At 36.7% G+C, this 23,366-nt stretch overlaps 1 protein-coding gene across 2 annotated transcripts in view; it reads left to right on the top strand.

Moving 5' to 3' along the window:
- Positions 1–23,366, top strand: part of vps50 (VPS50 subunit of EARP/GARPII complex) — a 146,447-nt gene that overhangs the window by 4,198 nt on the left and 118,883 nt on the right. For both annotated transcript variants that reach the window (XM_016462284.1, XM_016462277.1), the window contains exons 3-9: positions 2,282–2,404; positions 3,970–4,041; positions 8,868–8,921; positions 15,748–15,818; positions 16,809–16,926; positions 17,049–17,084; positions 17,345–17,427. In XM_016462284.1, coding sequence (XP_016317770.1) covers positions 2,282–2,404; positions 3,970–4,041; positions 8,868–8,921; positions 15,748–15,818; positions 16,809–16,926; positions 17,049–17,084; positions 17,345–17,427 — 557 coding nt within the window. The remainder of the gene's footprint in view (positions 1–2,281; positions 2,405–3,969; positions 4,042–8,867; positions 8,922–15,747; positions 15,819–16,808; positions 16,927–17,048; positions 17,085–17,344; positions 17,428–23,366) is intronic.

Below are 23,366 nucleotides of genomic sequence, written 5' to 3'. Positions count from 1 at the left end.
GCGTTTCAGAATTCATATCACAAATGTATATTACATGATGATGAGTGGGGAAGAAATTAATATAAGACTTTAGAAAAGTGGAGTGATGTACAGATTTAAAATGTACATTAAAAGTGATGAGTGTGATATGTATGTTTTAAATTTTTTCACAAATCCCTAATAATATTTTTAAAGCTAAAGCTAACTCCAAAACCTATGCAACTTATGCTAAAAAACTAATGGTGAGATTTAGGTGAGGGATTCAGTAGGAAAGTAGGCCTTTTTTATTGCGCCTGTGGTCAAATTAATTAATCCGAGAAGATGTTTTTGAATATTTTCACTAGTACCTGACAGACAGTTGATCATGCACATCACTAGATTTCAGTAAAGAAAATTATATAAAGACCACATTTTCTGGTTTTTGCATAAGCTTTTTGTTTTACAGAAATACCCATTTAAAAAAAATTGTGAAACCGCATTTTTAGAACCAATTGTGGTCTTTCACTTTTGGCCTTTCAGGATGTTATGCAGCTTTTAGTAAATCAATAAATCAAATTTGACCCAGAAATATGTGACGTTTTCTAAGATTTAGCCCCTCACACGTACTGTTCTGTAACCTCCTGGGAGCTATCTCTCCCACAGAGTGGATATTTTCCTGTCAAGCAGGGTACGCACACACATTCACATGCCCACACATACTAAGATTATATAAATATATATGTAATCCCCCAAGGGGGAAAAAAGCTGTTATTTTCTACTAAAACTCTTCAAGGCACCAAAACCACTGCAGCATTTTCTTAAACACCTGTAGTACTGAAGTACTTCTATGATAGATGAGAAAATTATTCTATACTCTACAGTAGCTTAAAGTAGTTATAAAATAAGCAAGTTATTTGCAAGTGCAAAAATGATTAAAAACAATGAAAGTGACAAACTTTTGTGTAGTTGTGTCCCAAAGTAGTTCTTCATCTCCTTTTACTCATTGTGTTACTCCCAAAAATATTGTAATAAAAATTATACTTTTATTTTAATTAGTTATTATTTTTTAAATTTATTTAATAACTATTTGAATTTTAACTCAACTTTAAATATTTAAAGTAATTATGAAATTAATAAATTTGAATGGTAGGGTAAAATTTGACCCTTGGTTAAAAGTAGGGCGGGAGGTTCTGTTTAAATTTACTATTGAAGGCAATTTGGGTAGTGGAAAGGTCCAAAATAATAGAAAGTATAACCTAATTAACATTTCAGCATATTGCTATATTTAAATATTAGGAAAAAATGGTTAAGTGGATAAATTTGAATGATAGTTAAAAAAAAAGGTTCTTAAAAATTACTGTAATGGACAAAAAAGTTTTCATAATTAAATTATTAGGTTCATTTTATCACCGTTTATGAGCACACGTGAAAATATATTGATGACCTCAAAGCTATTAGACTTTGACTAACAGCCTCAAATGTCCAGTTTTGATTTCAAGGTGTCTTTAAGGCCTAATGGTAACGAGTGAGCCCAAGGATTTTGTCTTTTGTTCTTGCTGTGCACGTACCAGTGGAGAATGACTCATACCACCCCACCCCCTGCAGATGCTGATGCCGGTGCCGTCCCTCAGTGAGTTCACCCACGCTCTCTCACAGTGCTGCCTACATCAGACTGCACCGCATCCACGCTGCATCATGTGTCTTTGAGGAGATTAAAGGCTTTCAGGCCAAATAATTCCTTAGCTTCTATCTCAATGACATCAAATTGCAGCCTTTATAGGAAGATCCATCATATATTACCAAGTGTCCAACTCTGAGTTCTTTCAGTAGTGTCAAACATGAATAAGTGGTTTATCGATTTGGAATGCTTTCTGTGAATTTGGCTGACGGCTGTAATTAAAGGATTTTTAAACATTGCCTCCACATCTGCTCTTGTAATTCAGAATGGCTTAGTAAGTTTATCTCAGTCTTGGTCGTGGAGCTGTTTTAACCACATTGCATCACGTCATGTGAATCATGCGTAATGAGCATCTCAGCACCCCTCTTCAAAGAAAAGTGGACGACTTTGTTTCTTCAAGCTGTTTTGAGTGAAATTGATGCTCCTGTGCTGATCCTCATTAAGGTTCATGAAGGGTGTTCCTCAGGGATGGGTGCTAATACCACTTAATCTTTGCACTCGGCTTGGCTATAAGCCAGATGTGAGAAATAATCAATGTTCAAACTCTGTTTTTAGCTGCGCGGCAAGCTTCCCCACGATGGTGTTCCAGAAGTAGTGAGATTTCCCTGCCAATGATCATTCTCATTTCTCTTTTTCTCCCCACAGGAGGAGCTGAGGGAATTGAGAGAACAACCCACTGATCCACAGGCAGAACAGGAAATCATTGATAGCATAGAGGAAGTGTACTTCTCCAGTGACTCCTTTGACATGGTGCAATACGAGCTTGAGGTGTGTGTTTGAGAATGTCATAATGTGTTCTTATTGTCTTACATGCCACTTGCAGAATCTGTAAGAAGTTTAGCATTTTTAAAATACGAAATAGATTTTTTTTGTCACACTTTTCTTTGGTGACACACGCTATATACTATATACGTACACACACATGCATACATACAAACACATATACAGTGCCGCTTGAAAGTTTGTGAAGCCTTTAGAATTTTCTATATTTCTGCATGAATATGACACAAAACATAATCAAAATTCCACAGAAGTCCTGAAAGTAGACAGAACCCAAACAAACAAGTGAGACAAAAATATGTTCATTGTCATTTATTTATTCAGGAAAATGATCCAATATTACATGTCTGTGAGTGGTAAAAGTATGTGAATCTCTAGGATTAGCTGTTAATTTGAAGGTGAAATTAGAGTCCATCTGTTCAGAGGTGTTTTTAATCAGTGAGATGATTAGCAGGTGTCTGTGTGTGCCCTGTTTTATTTAAAGAACAGGGATCTATCAAAGTTTGATCATGTTTGTGGAAGTGTATCATGGCACAAACAAATGAGATCTCTGAGGACCTTAGAAAAAGAGTTGGTGTTGCTCATCAGGCTAGAAAAGTTTTCAAAACCATCTCTAAAGAGTTTGGACCCCACCAATCCATGATCAGAAAAATTGTGTACAAATGGAGGAAATTCAAGACCACTGTTACCCTCCCCAATTGAAATTTTGTGGAAGGACCTGAAGCAAGCAGTTCATAGGAGGAAACCCACCAACGTCACAGAGTTGAAGTGGTTCTGTACTGAGGAATGGGCTAAAATTCCTACAAGCCATTGTGCAGGCAGGACTGATCAGCAGTTACAAGAAACGCTACTTGCAGTTATTGCTGCAAAAGGGGGTCACACCAGATACTGAAAGCAAAGATTCACATACTTTTGCCACTCACAAATATTTAACACCGGACCATTTTTCTCAATAAATAAATGACAAAGTATATATTTTTGTCTCCTTTGTTTGATTGGATTGTCTTTGTCTACTTTCAGGATTTGTGTGAAAATCTAATTATGTATTGGGTCATATTTATGCAGAAATATAGAAAATTCTAAAGGGTTCACAAACTTTCAAGCAGCACTGTATACGTATACACAGCCAGGGGTGTTTGCACAGGTTGCAGCCAACAACGATTGATGGATTATTCACATACTGCAAATGCGAAATCTCATTCGATTTGGTGGTGCCTTGCAAAATCTGCATGCATGGAATGAGAATTACAGCCAAGAGGAAACTAAATACTCTTATTCGAGTCCAGACTTTTGAGTTTTCGTTGTTTATCTGTTTGGGCATAGGGCATTGGGTGTTATTTGTTTATTCCTCTATAATAAAGTTGGGCTGCATCTCAAGTACAAATTTGTTTGAGCTGTTCAGCTGCTGTTGTTTATGGAGCTCTTCAGAGATAATTTGGCCATGTCTGTGTGAGGGATATCTGCTACAATGTTCAAACTTATATATAGTACCATCAGAATAAAAGAAATTCTCAAATCTCAGATTTTTCTGTTTGTGTATGTTTGCCCAACAGAAACTCCCTCTGGATTTGAACCTTCTGGAGCTTGAGGAGTACAGAGATAAGCTGAAGAGACAACAAGCAGCTGTAAGTACCACATTCAGAGAAGTCTATAAAAGAAACTTCACTCTTCAAATGCTGCTTGCAGTGTCCTTTTGTGACATATGATATCGCTGATTCTTTTGCATCATAATTGATACTGTTTTGTCTATGATAAAATATGTGACTTTGTGACTTCACTTGACATATTCAGTTCAGTTTATTTTCCTCACATAAAAGCTAATCGTTAGTATATATCTTGACATTGTTACTAATGAAGAAGCACAACTTTACTAGACAATCTTCCTTATTTTATGTGATAAACAAATTCTTTTTGAAAGAGAATTTATCTCAAAACTCATTAATCAGACTAAAGTCAATACATAATACTTTTTATTGAAACCTGTTAACATTTAAACAATGAAAAAAAAACTTTTCTTGTTTTTAATATTGATAACACTGATGAAAGGAAATGAAGGAACAAAGGTTGGTATTATTATTATTATTATTATATTTTTTTGCACATTATACCAAGCACTTATTCTTTCAGAAAAAAAGTAGAAAAATAAATAAGTACATGTACACGTCTTAAATATTTTATGCTAGATGAAAGCGTTAAGGGAATTTTCAGGCACTTTAAATAATAATATAAAAGTGCAACAATAATTTCAGATCATGTCATATTATTTTTGATGTCTTTAAAAAAAAAAAAACATTTATGCCTAAGTATTTAATCTTTTCCATGACTGAAAAGTCAAGGGAATTATTAATCCCGTTTTCTGACTCATTTCTTAGCTTGTATCTCATCCTGGTGCAAACGTCACAGTTTTATTAGTGTTTTTACAACTTCCCAGTGCGTGGTGTAGCGCGCTTGTGAGCACGTGAGAACATTCTGTCTTGGTCCGGGGTGATTCACAGTTCACTGCTGGCTGCAGCCTTAGAAAAAGAGGAATGTCAACCTCTGTCTTTGTTGTTTCTTGCTTAAGATGCTTGCTTACGCACAGCTGTCCTATCGGCTTCAGGGTGAGAGATGAGGTCCCCTGGATCCTTGGGGGTACCCAATGACTCAGTCTGACTCTATCTGTTGTGGCCGGCCATGGGTAGACCGTTTGCTGGCAGCGCAGCGGACCTGGGGTCACCTGATCCCGGGTCATGACAGACAGCTGCAGGCATCAGAGGAGGAGCTGTGTGAGGCGAAGTTCCTGTTGAATGCCATTAATTCTGACTAAGCACGCTCACATGGTGTGGTATTTTTTTCATGATTTATGCAAGCTCCTCCAGTGTCATTTATATAAGAGAATGTGGCCTTATTGACAGTAATGATGTGTTTTCTCGCTCAGCCCATCTGAAATGATTTTGGAGATGGCTCTCTCTGGAATGCCCATATGCACTGCTCTGAATGTGTCGTTGGCAGATGTAGGCTATTGTGGATTCGATGGGTCAGTGGGAGAGAAATCCATCTGGTCTATTGGAGGTGGCAGCCTATTCTTCTGCTAACACGCAGCTCTGACACTTCTTTGGCAGGAACTCATCACTGAGCTAATTGCTTGTCTGCGGTGCAAGTGTGTTTCAGGATAAGCCTGTTTCTTTATCTTTTTTGCTGGGCAGGAAGAAGTTTTCAGTACTGACTAAATTCTCAGCAGTCATTTCCCACTAGGATTTGATGCTGAATTGGGCTGGCTAACTTTTAAGTACTGTTTTTATATGAAAAGAATTCATAAATATTTTGGATATATGAAAATCCATTGATTTACAATACCGTTAAGGTATTGTTTGTGGTCAGTAAGATAAAAAATAAATTTATTCTGCAAGTATACATTAAATTGATCAAACGTGACAGTAAAGACATTTATAATGTTACAAAAGACTTTATTCACTTGAATGTTCTGTTCATCAAAGAATTATGAAAGTCGCAGTCTCCACAAGAATATTAAGCAGCACAACTGTTTTCAGTATTCATGATAATAAGAAATGTTTCTTGAGCATCAAATCAGAATGATTTCTGAAGGATCACGTGACACTGAAGACTGGAGTAATGGCTGCTGAAAATTCAGCTGTGCCATTACAGAAATAAGTTACATTTTAAAATCTATTCAAATTGAAAACAGTTGTTTTAAATTGGAATATTTCACAATATTACTGTTTTGAGTGTTTTTTTTTTGATCAGATAATTGCAGAAAAAGAGACTTCTTTCAAAAAAAATCATACTAACCCCAAGCTGAAAATGGTATTTATTTTCCTGAACATCAAAGTATTTTAAGAAACAAAATTGTTTTCAAGCTGCCACCCCAAAATCACACTGCTGGTTGCTGCTACTGCTAGGATGAAGTTGTGTGAGAAATCTTTGAAAGTGACAGTTTTTACACTTGTACACTTCTGGAATTTAATCAATGAATGAATTATGAACTGAAATTTGTTTTTTAACATTATACAAATTACCCCCATTTCACCTTTAACAACAGAGTAGAGCACAAAAGCATTCAAGTGATTAATTCTTAAATGCATGCTTTTAAATAAGCCTTTTATTGTTTGTTGTATCTGGCAATGAATGTCAATCGATTCACTTGTAATATAAACAAAACCGTATTGACCAGGGCCCAACAGATATATCTTGTTTACTGCTGGCCTTTGTGTTCACTCTACTGTCTAATGGAGTTTTTCTTTCCAGTCCTAATTAAATGTAATGCTGTTTTAGCTGATTAGATGAACACAGAGAAGTCTTTTCTTGTAGTCATTAGCTAAAAGGAACAATATTAATGATGAATTTTATTAATTAAGTAATATTCGTCTGTGTCCTTAAGAAAGATTGTCGTAATTGGAAAATAAGGTGGAATTGTAAGTTAGTCTGAATTTGAACATAGGTCCTCCGTGCTGTAATTTGGATTTGTAGAACCAGCGGTAGAGAAAATTGCAGTCTGTTTACTGCTCTGGTGCAAGCACTGGTTAATAGATTTCTAATTAGAGTTATTACCCATGCAGGAATCACTCACAGTTGGCTGCCGGAAGGCGTACAGAGAGAGTCTTGTGCCTCGCTGACGGACAGCTTTGCCGCTTGTCATCGTGTTCGGCTTATCGAAGTCAGACAGAGTGTGTTGGCCACCTGTTTTTAAAGTCTCTGTCTTTTAGTTTTTGGAAACAGCACACCGTAAGGCTCCTCACAGCTTGTTTTCTCATTCTGGCGTCGATCCGTCCTGTGGGATCTTTTACAAAAATGAATGACCAATAGGTGGAGCAGTGAGCTTTGTGAAAATCACAGGCACTACTTCTGAGTCAAGGTCTCATTCATTCATTCATTCTGTGGGTAAATTGCAGGTTTGCTTGGAATTAATTACAGCTTGTGGTTTTAATAATCAGTTAGAAAAATCTGGCTTAAATGGATAGTTCACCCAAAATGGTGAAATTTTATTTCAGTTTTAGTTTTCAAGTTAAACAATGAAAATGAGTTTGAATTAGATTTTGTTTTAATTTAAATTTTTGTTATTTAAAAAAATATATTCTTTAGTTTTTTACGTGTCTGTAGTTTTTATAAATTTGATTTCAGTTTTAGTTATATTAGTACATCAAGTTAAACATTGAAAATGAGAAATGTTTCCTTGGCAGCTATCTGAAATATAATATTTTTTAGTTTTTTAATATATCTTTTCTTTCAGTTAACATTTATTTATTTTTAAAGTAACTATTTTTATGGTTTCTTTTATTTTCGATAACATTAATATTCCTGACCTGTTTCTTTCATCTTTGAAAATACAAAAGAAAATATTTTTAAAAATGTTTTTTTTTTTTTTTTTGGTCCATACAATGAAAGTCAGCAGGGTCTAATGTAGGCTTGCAAAGGCGCCTGCTTGGCAATATTTTAGATTTTGAAAAGCGTATTGACTGGAAGTTTTTTTTAAACATTCGTTTCTTATTTATTTGGTTCCACAGTGTTTGTATACCTATTTTAACTTTGTGTAGCCTAAGTAATTTGTTATTTTATTAGGCATATATGGTGTATTTTTATTCGTTTTGTTAATAAAAGTTCTATGAGTTTGACGTTGTTGTTGCTTGAATTGAATCAATGCCGAATTGCAGCTAATTTGAAAGTGAAAGTAAAACGCGCACTGACGGTGACCGGTGTTGTCACACGTGATTAACCGGTGGGAAAATTTCCTCACCTTCACAACCCTAGTCTAATGTTGTTTTGGACCTCATTAACTTTCATTGTATGGCTCATTCTTCAGAATATTTTCTTTTTGAATATCAAGCAGGTTTAGAACATGAGGGTGAGTAAATGATGATAGAATTGTCATTTTTGAGGAAACTATTCCTTTAAGAGCCAAGAGCTGATGCATATGTAAGAGCAAGTTGAGGTGCTCTTGAAAATGTCTCTTTCAGTTGTCTTTATCACACATACACACTCACACACAACCCAGCGCTCTCCTGCCAGTCGGTCTCAGCTTTTCGCACAGTGAGATCTGCTAACATACGCCGCTGCTCAGCTGAGTCTGCCATCTGTTCAGCTCTCACAGACACACCAACACTTCACAGCCATCCCGCCCTCTCGTTCCTGACAGCCCCACCAGGTGACGCACATATCGATTGGAGCGTGCCTCAGTATGCCTTATATTTATGGCTTGACCTTCCGTGGAGCCATTATTACCAGCTGAATGTTTGAGGGCCCCAAGAAAACATTTATTATATTGTTACAGAGTAATTGTTGCAGATGTGGAAGACATGAAAAGCCTATAATAGACTCCAATTAAATTTTAAAGTCTCAAGTTGTTCTTCTTTTTACTACTTTTAAAGCCTCAGCTAATGATTAAAAAGAGTTAAATGCACAAAGCTAGGACATGTTGAACAGATGTTAACCTTTAGCTTGTGTTCTCATCTTACAGGTATCTAAAAGAGTGGCGGACCTCATTTTGGAGAAACAGCCTTCCTATGTTAAGGTAAGCAGTCTGTCACATCCGGAAAAATTGAGTCTGCAGGATACATTCAATCAACATATGATTTCCAGCTTGTTCCTTTTTCTTCAAGGTCAGGGAAACAATTTGATATTTACAGTATTTATGATACGTTTTTGTGGTAATCAACATTATATTTTCACTTGCTCCTCGTTTTCTTTAAAAAAAAAAAAAAAGAAATCTGGGTTTCATTTACAATGTAAGCGAATGGGAACAGTCCATAAATGTTAGAATACTTACTGTTTCAAAAGTATAGCCACAAGATGTAAAAACAATGTGCATGTTAACATGATTTTAGTATGAAAAAAAAGAATCTAATCCTTTGTGTAAAGTCTTTATGAACCATAATGGAACTTAAAGTCTTGATTTGAAGGACATAAATGGTTCTAAATCGGAGCAGAAAGTCTTAAATTCATAAAGTCATGGCATGGCAAAATAATATCTTCCTCATTATTTCTGTTTTCCAATGCAAATATCTAAACACTGTTAAATGAAGATATATTAACTTGATGCAAAATGAACATATGAAGTCCTGTTTTCTGAGAATTTGAACAAAATGAAGTGAGTTTGTTTAGAACAATACCAAGTAGTGTTGTCAAAAGACCCGGTATTTCGGTACCAAGTCGGTACTAAAAAAATTAAAACGTTACGGTACCAGGTTTTCTTAAGTACCGGTTCTTGATGCGCTATCAGAAAGCTATCCTCTTACAGTGTTGCCAAGTCCGCGGTTTTCCCGCGGAATTGGGCTGCTTTAACAATGTTGCCGCGGGTTGTTTTTCATGTCCGCGGGTGGAAAAACGACCCCATTAACGTGATATTTAGCCCCAGTAATGTGAATTTTACCAGGGGAACCCCGCCAAAACACGCATATTTTATCCCCGGAACGCGATTTTTAACGGGGACCCCCTCGAAACGCGATTGGGTGGGTTTTGTTGTGAAAAACTGGCAACCTCTTCTTAAAAGCAGTGGAGACCTCAAGAGGAGGAAACGCATCAAACTAACAAAACACCCCGATCAAGTTCAAGCAGGTAAGTTTCAATTACATTTTTAATATTTAGAGCTTCTGTTCTGTTGGGAATATTATTACATATTTTAATTTGAATTTTGGATTGAAATAAACATCACCGTTAGCAAAATTGCTACCGAGAACCGTGGGTTTTCACTGGTATTGGTACCGAATACTGAAATTTTGGTACCGTGACAACACTAATACCAAGTATCTGTGAGTGAGTATAAAAACGTTTTTCCTTTTTGAATTAAGTAGATTTTTTCTCTCTCCAAAATTAGTCCCCATTCAATTTTATTGTAAGTGCCTCATCATAACCTTGACATTTTTTTCATGATGACTGTAACTGCATCCTAGTTTCCTTGGTGATTAAACCGTTAAACTCTCTAAATGTGTATTTGTTAAAATAAGATTTGTGCAGTGTGTTTTGCAGATGAAGCTGAAGATACAGTGTGATTTTTATCTCAAATGAGTATTTCCATGCAATTTGGGATGAAATTGGAAATAGAAGACTGAGCCAAGGCTCTGTGTCCTCTTCCCTCTGGTCATATTTCTCTCACATCTTTAAAAATCACTGTGAATCCCTTTGAAAGTGGATCACTTTGGATCACTTTGAAATTTCTCTTAAAGATATGCTTTAGAATGCTTAGCTTTGATCCTGTGCCAGGATTTTCACCTCACACTCGATGCGTAGAATTGTTTTGTGTGTTAGATTCACTCTTGATAAAGCCTGATTGACTGAATGATGCATCATGTTCATTGATGGATGCAGTAGTCTGTTTTTGTCTTGATGCTGTCTCGTTTCATTTTAACATCAGAGGGTCAAATTGAGTTCTCTCCATTTCTTTTGTTGTTCAAAATTGTACTGGACAGAAGCCTTAAGAAAATATGTTCTTTTCCATGATTCAAGTCATAATTTACCATGAAGGATGTTTTGCTTTCTGTGAGTGGGCGGAAAAGAAGACTATGTTGTTAATAAAATCACAACTGTTGTCAACTGTATCAAATTCTGCAGCAAATTCTGCAATCTGGTAAGCTGTCATATCTTAAGCATTGCTTTAAAAAGTACAGATATGTTTTCTTTTTTGTCCTCTTTATACAGTTTAGCTGTATATGTCATACTTGACAATAACTCTGCAAACTTGGTCTGACGTGCCGTCCCTAAAGAAATGCTGTCCAACTCACTTTGTGTATGACGTCTGTGTGTATTGAGGGCTACGATGGTAGAGATAGAAATGCGTTACAGCTATGGAACACCCAACAGTGCCTCTACAATACCATTAAAAATTGTGGGGTGTTAAGATTAAATACAAATTAAAATAAACAAAAAGAAATTTAATAAATCTTATGATCACTAAGGCTGCATTTTATCAATAATACAGTAAAAAAATATAATATTCTGAAATATTGCAATTTTATTTTTAATGTAGTTTTTATTAATAATATATAAGATTATGATTTGTTTTCCTGTGATGGCAAGCCGAGTTGCTCCAGTCTTCATTGTCACATGATCCTTCAGAAATCATTCTAATATGCTGATTTGGTGTTCAAGAAACATGTCTTATCAATGTTGAACAAAAAGTTGTGCTGCTTATTATTTTTGTTGGGAACTGTAATGAATTTTTATTGGGATTTTTTAAAATAGAAATTTAAAGAGAAAAGCATTTTCCTTGCTGAATAAAAGTATTAATAATAATAAAAAATCTTACTAACCCTATTTAAATGATAGTGTATTTGAATTGCTAAAGGTAAAAAAAAGTTCGTTTTGGTGTTGTCTTACACAATAAAGATGATGATAAATGGTTAATGATAAAATAATGATGAAAAATGGCTGAAATTAAATGAATACCTATTTGCGCTATATTTACGGAAAATACTCTAATCACTCATAGACAGTATTGATGCTAACAAGGTCAAAATGGCTAAATAATGGTTAAATAATAAACCTTGCTGATACATTGATCTATCATAAACTCTTTATCATGAATTGGCTGCTTTGGCCAAACAATGGGCGATATGTACAGTTATACTGTAGACAGTTCCATCTGGTGACGCTAGTGGCTTAGAAACTACATGCTTCACCCATCACACGTCTTCATCCAAAATGGAATGAAGATATTCATCTTCTGACCTCAATCAGCGGAACAGAAAACATTTAGAGATTACTACTACAGTCATGTCACAGCAAATTGCCCTTGAGTCATTGTAACCCAACACAAAAAGCATTAGATATTCTTCTTGCATTAGTCATTGTGTAGGACAAATACCATATTTCATGCCTTCTCAGATGCTTTTATAAAACATTGAGAATGCATGTTGAATAAAATACATTCACATCACTGAAATAATTCCTTTGATCTATTTATAGCTGAAGTTCATGTTTTGAAGTTCTAATTTTAGACCAGCCTTGTACCCTTAACAAGAGAATGCTTCAGGAAAACCCAGTCATACAGACAAAAACTTCGAGTCAATGGGTCACCAAAGCACACGTGAATAGAAAGTGCTATTTTTAGACCCTTGCGGTCTTAAACAACGGTCGTTAACTCTTAAGAAGTGTTTGCCAAAAGGATGTAGAGAGAAATATGTTTATTCCTGTTCCTCTATTTGAAGAGCTTTTAAGTCTGCTGGTTCTTTGCCACAAGCCATTTTACACCTCAGCAGCTTGCATTTGTCCCAGGCCTTTCAGAAATAAGATGGGATTTCAGCCATGCTTTTGAGCTGTATTATAGGCCGCCCATGCTTTTAGATATCTGTGATACATTTTCTTGTGCCTGTCACTGAAATAGTCAATAAGTGGTATATCACATCACTTGGGCTCTTTTCTAAAACTTTGTTGTATACAGCATACATAGGCAGCTTATGTCACCTTCTAAGACATTGTCCTGACTGAAATGAAACCTCTATATAGGCTGTAACTCTATTTACAATCATTTCAGTAAAATTTGAAATCAGTGTGTTGGTAAGCTAACAATGCCTATTCTAAATTCTGATTGGCTTTTTTTTTTTGTCATTTATCACCTGAAAAAAAAATTTCTAGAAGCGATTCCAACAAAATTGTTCCTCTGTCTGTTAACATTATAGCTGTGGTGTGGACCTCTCTATTCTCATACAATTAGAACAGTTGTTAAAAATATAAATTTACAGTTATCAGTCTTTTTTGTGAAAAGCACTTTACAGTCTTTATAATGGTATGTTCTAGGTCCTAGATCACATATCATTTTGTGTTTGTGTTTATTGAAAGGTTGTTTAGGAAGATGTTTAGTCAGGTGAACAATCGGCATGTTGTTAAAGAGTACAATCCAGTGAACACACCGAACTTTTCTCACAGCCTCGTTTTTATTCCTGTCAAAAAACATTGTGCTACCCTCACTGAAAGTATGGTCACATTAGTGAAATTTCATTAGCAAGAAGGTCCAGTGTTCATTAATAGTGAAGCGATGTATGAAGCACAGCTCATGCTGAAGACTCTTTCAAACCAAGCAGCTTTCTTTTGGTCAGTATAGTGAATTAGTGTGACCAACTTGAACCCATTGTGAAATCTGCATGGGGAAATCTTTCGTTCTCAGGAATCGCATGGATTCCTATTAAAATAAATTTTGCCGATCAATGGTAAAAAAACAAAAAAAACAAGAAATTCAGTTGAAATTGCTTGTCTAATTCTGTGAAAACAAAATACTTATTAACTCTTTCCCCGCCATTGATGGAACTTTCCATCATTTATGAGGCAACGCTTCCCCGACATAGGCGGAATTTTCCGCGCTTTCTGTGTTTTCACTGGTGTATGGTAGGAGGCGCTATTGCGCATCTTCTGAAAGAGTATTGAACATCTAAATCAAAACATGGCGAAGAAGCATAAACAAGCGATTGCATCTGTAAGTAGATGCATATGTAAAATAACACAAAGTCTTTTACAAAAATGTGATTAATTATTTTTTCTTTTTTGCTTTTTTTTATGAAACTTACCCACATTCAAGTTTTGATTTAAAAAAAATATTGCATGAAGCTAGAATAAAATGTTTTTGTTTTTTTTGACATATTGCATGTTCAAATATTCACACAACAAAATATTCTGGGTGCCAATAAACTTGTGAAAATAATCAAAAATGCTGGCGGTGGCTAGCAACTTTTTAAAAAATATATATTTATGGGCTTTTTATGCCTTTATTGGGACAGGACAGTAGAGAGATGACAGGAAAGTATTGGGTAGAGAGAATTGGGGATTGATAAAGGACCTCGAGATGGGAATCTAACTCGGGTTGCCGCGAGCGCAAGATGCGCTGTATGTTGACGCACTAACCACGAGGCTATCGGTGCCGATGGCAACTTTTTTGAAAAACCGCTGGTTGGGAAAGAGTTAAGATGGTCTTTTGCAGTGCATGAATTACTTCTGAAATTGCAGTCGACATTGGCAGTCTTGGTCTGGGGTGTGTTTAGAGTTTTGGGGGCCCTACGTAAGCAGTCCCTGGGGGGCCCCATCGGTAGAAATCGTGTTCCATGGGGGCCCCCCTGGACAATTGCGTGGGGCCTAAACACGCTACTGGTCTTGGTTATATTTAATTTTATTTGTGAGTGAATTTAATTATAGAATGTGTTTTGACTAAACACATTTTTGTGTACTGAATAAGATTTAGCTCTCAAAACAGGAGTGACAACCATGTATTTGGCTGCAGTGTGTATGTGGAGATAGTGAGTCACTCTTGCTTGAGCTCTGAAGCCCACTGGATCCCTTAAGGACCCTATGACTCAGCGGGGCTATGGCTGGGTTCAGCTTCCTGATCTAGTGAGGGCAACTCCAAGGGCACTTCAAAAGCACAGAGACAGAGATTCCTCTGAATAAATCGCACAGATTTTTTCTGCAGATGCCTGGCTAAATGACCAGCCTGTGTTTCCTCAGCAAAGACACCCTGTTAACCTCATGCCTTCCATGTGTTTGTCAGTAGACTGAACGGCAGAACAAATCAAACACTGCACTTTTTGTTTTATTCCTGTTTGTACTGTCATCTATTAGATGGTACTTTAGAGTCTGCAGGAGGTTCTCCAGGCACCCAACTTAAAGCTCAATACGGTCTGTTCATCTCCCAGAAGCCTTCCAGGATTCTTCCGGGTATTTGCTACTGATAGCCTTCTGAAGAATGAACGGCTCTCCTTGTGACGCTACGCATAAGGAGCCTCTGTTTCTTCTGCCCCTCTCTGTGGAATCAATTTTTTCCACCTCATATTCTTTGGCCAAATAATTATCTTTAACGTGACACTGGGATGATGTTTTGGTGCTGAAGGCTGTCTCTGTGTTGGCCAGACCTAATGTGCATCGAAAGACTGGGTCACTCAGTGTGAGCTCACCTCAGGCTGTGACAGCTGCGCTCTTGTATTAAATAAATACAAACCGAGAATGCTGTGAAGGGGGGGCCTTGCATGAGAAAAACCTTGCAAAAAGCCCTGAACTTCAGTTGTCTATTAGTTTGTGGACATGTCGGTGTGAGCTAAGGTAGCATGTTCTTTCTCATTATGCTGCTTTTCTCATTCCTATACTAAAAACCTTGTCACCATTATCATCTCTCTTGCTTTATTGTTCATAACAGGCCTGAAAAAATTGCCTAATAGAAGAGAACATCTCTGGTCTGAACCCATTAAGCATAGAGGTTAGAATCACAGTTATCCATGAGAGGTAATATCCTGCTATATGGAAGGAAGGTCATAAGCATTGTCTCATTTGTCTTGTCTACTTCAAAGGACACCAGAGTAGCACTTGCCTAATGTTTTGGATAAACTCTGTCATAAAACTTGAAAATCATTGTTGTGTTGTAGGAGCTCGAGAGAGTGACATCTCTGCAGACCAACTTGCAGCTGGCTGCAGTCATCTGCACTAATGCACGAAGGTCAGAGAGCTTTTATCACTGTCAAATTTTGAAAATCGGGTTTAAAGGAATAGTACAGCTAACAAATGAAAGCTGTGTTATCATTTTTCATCCATATGTTGTTCCAAACTGACTTGTTTTTTTCTCAGTGGGACAAAAGAGAAAGAGAAAATTGATTTAAACGTGGACAGAAGTTTTCTTGTTTCAAAAAGAAAACAGAAGTGCATAAACGTATCAAAAAAGGTCTGAACGATTCCAAGGCTTCTGAAGTCACATGTTAGCTTTGTGTGAGAAACCGACATGCAAGTGATTTGATTCCAGTGAGCAGTTTTATCAGCGAGTTAACAAATCTTTCAGACTGGTTCTATGAAAGAATCATGCAAATCATTTATTAATTTCTTCACTTTCCTCAAGAACTCTCAGGAATGTGCCAAAGGACTCATGTCATGGTCGCAGTGTATGGAAATTGAGAGAAATGTAAGTACAAAATTAAATCTTGAGGATCTTGCAATATTTACGCTAAAGGTATTTAAAGCTTTAGAACTCATTACTAAAATGTTATGCTGTAATGTAATATACTAAAACGTTGAGCTTACTATAGTTAATACTGTGTATAATATACTAAAATACAATTAGTTCTGATTGACAGAAATATGAAGAAAGAGTTTGCTATGAAGAATACTATACTATAGAGATAATGTTATAGCTTTCTTTAAATAACAATTTACATTTCTCTTGTTTATTTTTCTCCCAAAAAGCTAACACATGACTTCAGAAGTACTAGAAAACAGCACACAAGTTGTTTGTCCACTTGATGCTTCAGTGCCTACACATTTGAAAAAGAACATGGAAAACAGTCTTTTTGTATTCATTGAAAAAAAGAAAAAAAGTCAAACCGGTTTAGAACAACATGAGGAAATGAGTGAAAATCATTTTCACTGTTAGGCCAGCTATTGCTTAAAGTTTTGATAAGCTGTAGAATAGGCAGAAATGCTGTAATTCTGCTTTTAGGCAGCTTCGTTCTGCTAAAGAAGGCTTCACTGAAGCCAGTCTGGGGCTGTTAGCCAATCAGAGACGACGACAGCTGTTGACAGGATTGTTGAAGTCTTTGAGGACCATAAAGACTCTGGTAATCACTTCATCAACATTGTTAATGGCTAAACAGAGAGTTTCAGTCCTCTGTGCATGTTAATTTCCCTTCTGCCTAGTTTCACAGACACTCTGTCCTTCTTCTCTTTGCTTCTTTTACAGCAAAGAACTGATGTTCGACTGAGTGAAATGCTGGAGGTACGTTGGCACAGAAATCTACACAAATACGCCTATTATTTAAAAGATAACCAAAAGAGAACTTGCAAACAAGCACTAATTGTGGTGTTTGGTCTCTTTATGTCTTCTAAATGTAAATTTAATATGAGATTGTTCTGTCATTGTGAGGGTAATGATAGAAATCTAGCATCATTCATTAAACTGTAAGCTCAGTTGTTCTAGTTGAGTCCTGTGAAAATGTCTACAGATATTCAGGTAAAATGGAGCGTTTAATTTTACAGGAGGAGGACTATCCAGGCGCCATCCAGCTGTGTTTAGAATGCCAGAAGGCTGCCAGCACTTTCAAACACTACAACTGTATAAGGTGGGTGGAAAACCGCTGATTGGATTGGTGAGAGATCCGGATTCTGAAGTTCACTAAATGATGGCATGTGCGTATGTGAATATGACGGAATTTATTTGAATTTCTGAACTGCCTTTTTAAATCGCTTTAGTACTCTTTTCATAAACTGATTATGTTTGTAACATAGCCATTCATTTAAAGGGGTCCTGTTATGCTCTTTTACAAAGTCTTGATTTTGTTTTGGGGTTGTACTAGAACATGCTCTCATGCTTGGTGGTTCGAAAAATGCATTATTTTTCACATAATTTACATTATTACAATACCTTTCTCCCCAGCCTGGCACAAACGGCTCAATTAGTTCCGGGTTTGATGAAGGCCCGCCTTCCGAAAAACGAAATGTGTTGTGATTGGTTAGCTGTCCCAGTGCGTTGTGATTGGCAAACAGCTTAGACGGTGTTTCAGTACTGCCCCGCCCCTTGCCAAAGCAGCAAGTTCTGTCTGCTCCGGTATAGTTAAGGATGGTGTCAATATTACCATATCAATTTGAGCCGGTTTCAGACCCTGTGAATATTGAACAAGAGGATCGCGCAGAACCTTTGCACGCACGGATATTGCAACACATATTAGAGTGGTAACGTTATTGTTGTTGTTGTTTTTTTGGCTAAATCACGTTTTACAAACGATGTCAAATAAATTGCAACTACTGTTTCCTGACGTCGTCCGCTTTAGGAAGGCCAAGCAAAGCCGTATGGGCATGGGGCTGAAAAAACTGCGTTTCTTCGACATGGCCCCCCCCCCCCATACCCCCCTCAATCAGCCGCATCCTAATACCGTTTTCGGAAAGAAAATGACGTGTATACGGAACCCGAACCCCTAAAGGGAATAAATGCGAGATGGGAGGAAAATATATATTTCAATACTTTCTCTCACAGTTATATCATTGGGTAATTATACTGTTGGCCTATATAAATTGCGGGCATCGGGGAGCCGCTATTATGCCTGGCATTGAAACTGCTTTTGAGTGCACGATCGCTTTTTAGTTTCACTTTCACATTCGAGATTCGCGATCGCACGTACTCTGTTTATATGGAGCAGCAGTACTTACCACACATTTTACAAGATTAAATGTTTTATGAGTGGTGATCAGAAACTACAAATCATTTGCCATCGTCCTCAGTCATCTCTCCTACTTTGTTTATGTGGTAAGTGAAATTTTATGTACTGTAATGTAACAGGCAACCGTTAGCAAACGTTATTGTTTTCCGTGCCTTTATGAATACGGATTCACCCTTAGGGCACACCCCCCACCCACTGAAAAATAACTGCATTTACTATGTACAGATAAGTGCCATGGTAATATGTATTATGTTTATTTCAAAAATTCAGAAATTCAAAAGGTACTGTAAATATGCATTGCTGTCAATTTTAATAGTTATTTATGAATTACTTTACTACAAAACATGAAGCACTTCTTCGTCGTCGTCGTCTTGTCTGACCACGACCTCGCCCCTACCCACTCATGCATTCGAATTTCTGTAGGCGGGAATTATTTTAATGATATTCCAATGGGCCGCTTTGTGACATCACAAAACCCGGAAAACAAACGCTGTAGTCCAAACGAGCAGTTCGCTGTAGTTCTTGAAAAGGGATTTTTTAAAAACGAAATATCTCCCTTTGGAGTGGACTTTGAGATTTGTAACTTTGTAGATCTTTTTTATGCCCAAACATACACACTACACACTGATTAAAATTCAAAAAGTGAAAAAGCATAATAGGACCCCTTTAAAGCAGTAGGGTTATATACAGTCCATATCCATACAGCATCTTTTTCTGCTGACAGACATTCAGGTGTTGCTTGCAAAAAGTCTTAATGAACAGGTTTATCAAACTTTTTTATGTTTTATAATCCTTGTAATATCTATCCAGTGTGTTATCAAGATCAGTGAACTTGCCATGAGATTTTGTGCAAATTCTGACAGTAAAAAACGAGTCAGTACTATAAATGGTACTGTAAGAATTGTGAAGCAGGTACTTACTGCACTAATGTATACAGTTATGCCATTTTCCGTTATTGTTGTACTGCATAGCCTACAGATTTAGCCTTTGGGAAAAAATGCTGTTCATGTTCAATATACTGTAACTGAATTTATACTATAGTCGACCTTTTCAGATTTGCTGAGTTACATTTAATTTGACAGCCTCTGCCAAGGTAAGGCCACTGTTTTATCACATGGCATATTGTATAATGATGTCTCAGACTTCATTTGATACAGCAGTTCCCTGCTCCATGGCTGCCTCCCTCAGATGCCCACTGTTTTGATGGGTCACATGACTGTTTCTTTGACAGGGCCCATGCCCACCTCTTTGGTGTCTCTAATGGGCATCTTAATTTGCGTGAAGTAAAGAGTATGTATAGATCTAAAACCTTTTAGGTGCCATGAAAAAAAAATTGTTTGTTGTCAATTATAAATAACAGTAAAAATGTGAGATTTTGATGATTTGAATGTGATGATTTTTTGCAAGCCACATCTGAATGGCTGTCAATAAAGAAAAGAAGTCTTTTTCACTTCAACTCTTTGGGAACAAATTATTGTGTTCTAAAAATAGCAATATGAATTCGTAGTCATGCTGTCATTGTAGTCATTACATCGCTTTTATTACTCAAGATGTTCTCAGATGTTCTCAGTCTGCAATCGGTGTTGAAGGATATGGAACTTAAGCTGTGAAGTTTCATCAGCGAGTATGAGGATGAGGAACAAATGCATCTGTTTGCTGACCAGTGATCGAAAGGTCATGACCCACACTAATGGAGTGTCTTTTATCTCATTGGGATGTGGCCTAACAAACAGGGAGGGTGCAGTCAGTTTCGCTCATGTAAAGGCTAATACCAATTGTTCACTAGTCTTAAGCACTCCCTCTCTTTTTGTGACTCTGCATTGCTGCTCTGTTTAAGCTGGCATAGGAAGTTTTTGCTATCTGATCAGCCTCCAGTCAGCCTGCTCTGCACACATTGATATTCATGCAAGTGCATGGAAACCTGCCCAATGTGATTTCCTTCTGTTTAAATGCTCTCTCTTTGAAGGAAGAATTTAATGAAAATTCATTTTTTTTCATATTTTCTGACCAGCTACTGAGGTCAGCTTGGATAGTATAGTCCTGCTGGTAGACTACAGGCCATAACTACAGTGCCTTGCAAAAGTATTCGCACCCCTTAATTTCATCATTTAGCCCAAGTCTTTTTATTTTTAATAAATTTGCAAAGATGTTAAAAACCTGTTTTTTGCTTTGCCATTGTGGTGTATGGAGTGTAGATTGATGTGGGAAAAAGTAATATAAGCAGTTTAACACACGGCTGCAACATAACAAAACGTGGAAAAAAAAAATGAAAAAATGCAAGGCACTGTACATATCTGGCTGTAAAATCGATCTTTTTTCATTAGTAGCCATGTGTTCTTTTTTAATTTAATTTAATTAAAAAAAAAATTTATTTAATTTTTATATTTAATTTTATTCGGAGCCGATACCCGATATGAATATCGGATCGGCGCATCCCTAAAATGTAATTGATATTTCACAGCTTTACTCTTGCATTGCAGCATTTCCTAATAAAGATAATAAAGGAGAAAAGCTCCATTTTATAGACTTGCAAAATGTTTATTCCCGTTTAGCCATTGGCAAGTGTTATTTTTGGACTCTGCCCTTGTTCGTGCGCTTCAGTTTTTGGACCCAGAAAGCTGCACAGCCACAAAAGCCTGCAATGAAGGAGATGTAATTTAAAAAAAGGAACCAGTCCCATTTTCCCTGTCGAATTCTACAATCTTACATTTATTAGGGGTGAGATTGGATAGATCGATTGATAGAGATAGACAGACCACACTCCATAAGGCACTGTCATTTCTGCAGCAAAAGTAATAAGACCTGCAGTGGAAACATTTGGTAAGCCAGGTTGTCTTTATAAAGGCATAGCTGTGATATATATGAGCTGGGAACAATAAGGAGCTGATTGACCACTTGCTCTCCCTCCTCATTTATTTGTTTATGTAATGATGCATAATGTGCTCTGTCATATGTTTGTGCGTTGCTCTGATACCCAGTGAATATCAAAGGCAATTTAGGCTTGGCGTACTGGGGTTTTAACACTCTGGCAGTGATGGATTCTTCAGGATGTAGCAGCCATGTGTTTTGTCATGTTGTTTTTCCACCTTCCCTTATGTTTTTTTAGGCAATTAGTCTCCAACAAGCAGTGAGGTAGGTGAAAACGGCTGTCTGTGGGAAGTGTGACGTCAGCCTCTGCATTACTCACAAGTCAGGTTGAATGGTTCTTGAAATTTGGCCAGAAGTGTGAGAATGAAGGGCTGTAATTTACAAACATCTGCTTAGCATCATGAGCTGGGATGCAGATATATTTGAACAGTTTTGTTTTTTAGATGCAGTGCTAGTTTTAGATCATATATGAGATCAGTTTGAGACCATCGCCTTACCTGTAAGTTTCAAAAGGTCAGAGTTTGGTTTGGTCAGGTCCAGTATGGTAGATGCCATAACTTATTTTGTTTTGTTTTTTTTTGTTTTGTATTTTAATTAACATAAATCACAGATATTTTATATTATAGTGTTATTTTATTTGATTTATTTTTTTTATTTGTTTTTGGTTTATTGGTTGGTTGGAAGTAGGGGTTGGCGATCTGACGATTTTATATCGTGATCGATCTTGAAGATGTCTACGATCTACTTTTCAAGCGAATCGTAGAGATCATGATCATTTATCTTCTCATAATAATGTTAAAACTACAGCAATGACTGCCTACTGATGACTGTGACTGGCCAATGATATCACATGTCTCAATTATGTGTCTTTCATGCGCTGTGATGAAAAACAGTTTAACATGAGCTAGCAGTAGTTTCAGTTTAGATTTTAATAAAACTTTTAAGGTCACGCGCGGTTAGTTCTTCGTCTTTGTACTACGTTTAAAAATGTCATCTCATTTTCGCCTCCAACTTTAAAATCATCCGTTTTTTCACGTTCGCTTTGTAAACACTGCCTACGTCACACGTGATGACGCGCATGAGCATCGCAGAGCTAGAGCAAGCCGAGCATTTGTGGTTAAAAAGTGTATAAATATTAATTTTATAATATGAATTTTTTTAATTGTTCCTCAGGTGGATTTTGTGCACACACTCCGACACAGAGCCAAACAAAAACAAGAATACTTAGGATTTCAGGTGCAGGCATAAACAGTCAAATATATACAAAAATATGTCAAAATGTCTGTCTTGGTGAGTATTTACGTAAATGATGATTCACTGAAGAAGGCTTACTGCCGAAACGTTTGATTGTTCTCTGCTGCAAAATTAAAATAAATCAGAAAGTGATTAAGAAGATTAAGCGAGTGCGTATCCCTTAATAGAGTATTTGCGTAAAGACAGTCAGTTATGTCTTAAATGAACATAAACAATTGGGAAAGAAATTCGTGTCAGTATATTAGATCCATGCCTTCTGTCTTAAAGGGGTCATATGATGTTGCTAAAAAGAACATTATTTTGTGTATTTAGTGTAATGAAATATGTTTATGCGGTTTAAGGTTAAAAAAACCACATTATTTTCCACATACTGTACATTATTGTTTCTCCTCTCTGCCCTGCCTTTCTGAAACGCGTCGATTTTTACAAAGCTCATCAGTCTGAAAAGCGAGGTGTGCTCTGATTGGCCAGCTATCCAGTGCGTTGTGATTGGCCGAATACCTCAAGCGTGTGACGGAAATGTTACGCCCCTTACTACACTGTGATGCCCTGTTCCAGCCGGAGCGATGAGACAAACAATATAAAACCCATTACAAACGAGGCATTTGTTGCATCTAGTGGGGACATAATTACAGATTATAATGACTTATTGTCTTACTGTCTTTTTACGCGTTTCGTTGCATCACGCCATGTAAACATAAAACCATGTCTGCATTTGTGAT

This window comes from Sinocyclocheilus anshuiensis, unplaced genomic scaffold (assembly GCF_001515605.1).
Source record: "Sinocyclocheilus anshuiensis isolate Anshui unplaced genomic scaffold, SAMN03320099.WGS_v1.1 scaffold253, whole genome shotgun sequence".
NCBI lineage: Eukaryota > Metazoa > Chordata > Actinopteri > Cypriniformes > Cyprinidae > Sinocyclocheilus > Sinocyclocheilus anshuiensis.
This window is presented reverse-complemented; position numbering and strand designations above follow the sequence as displayed.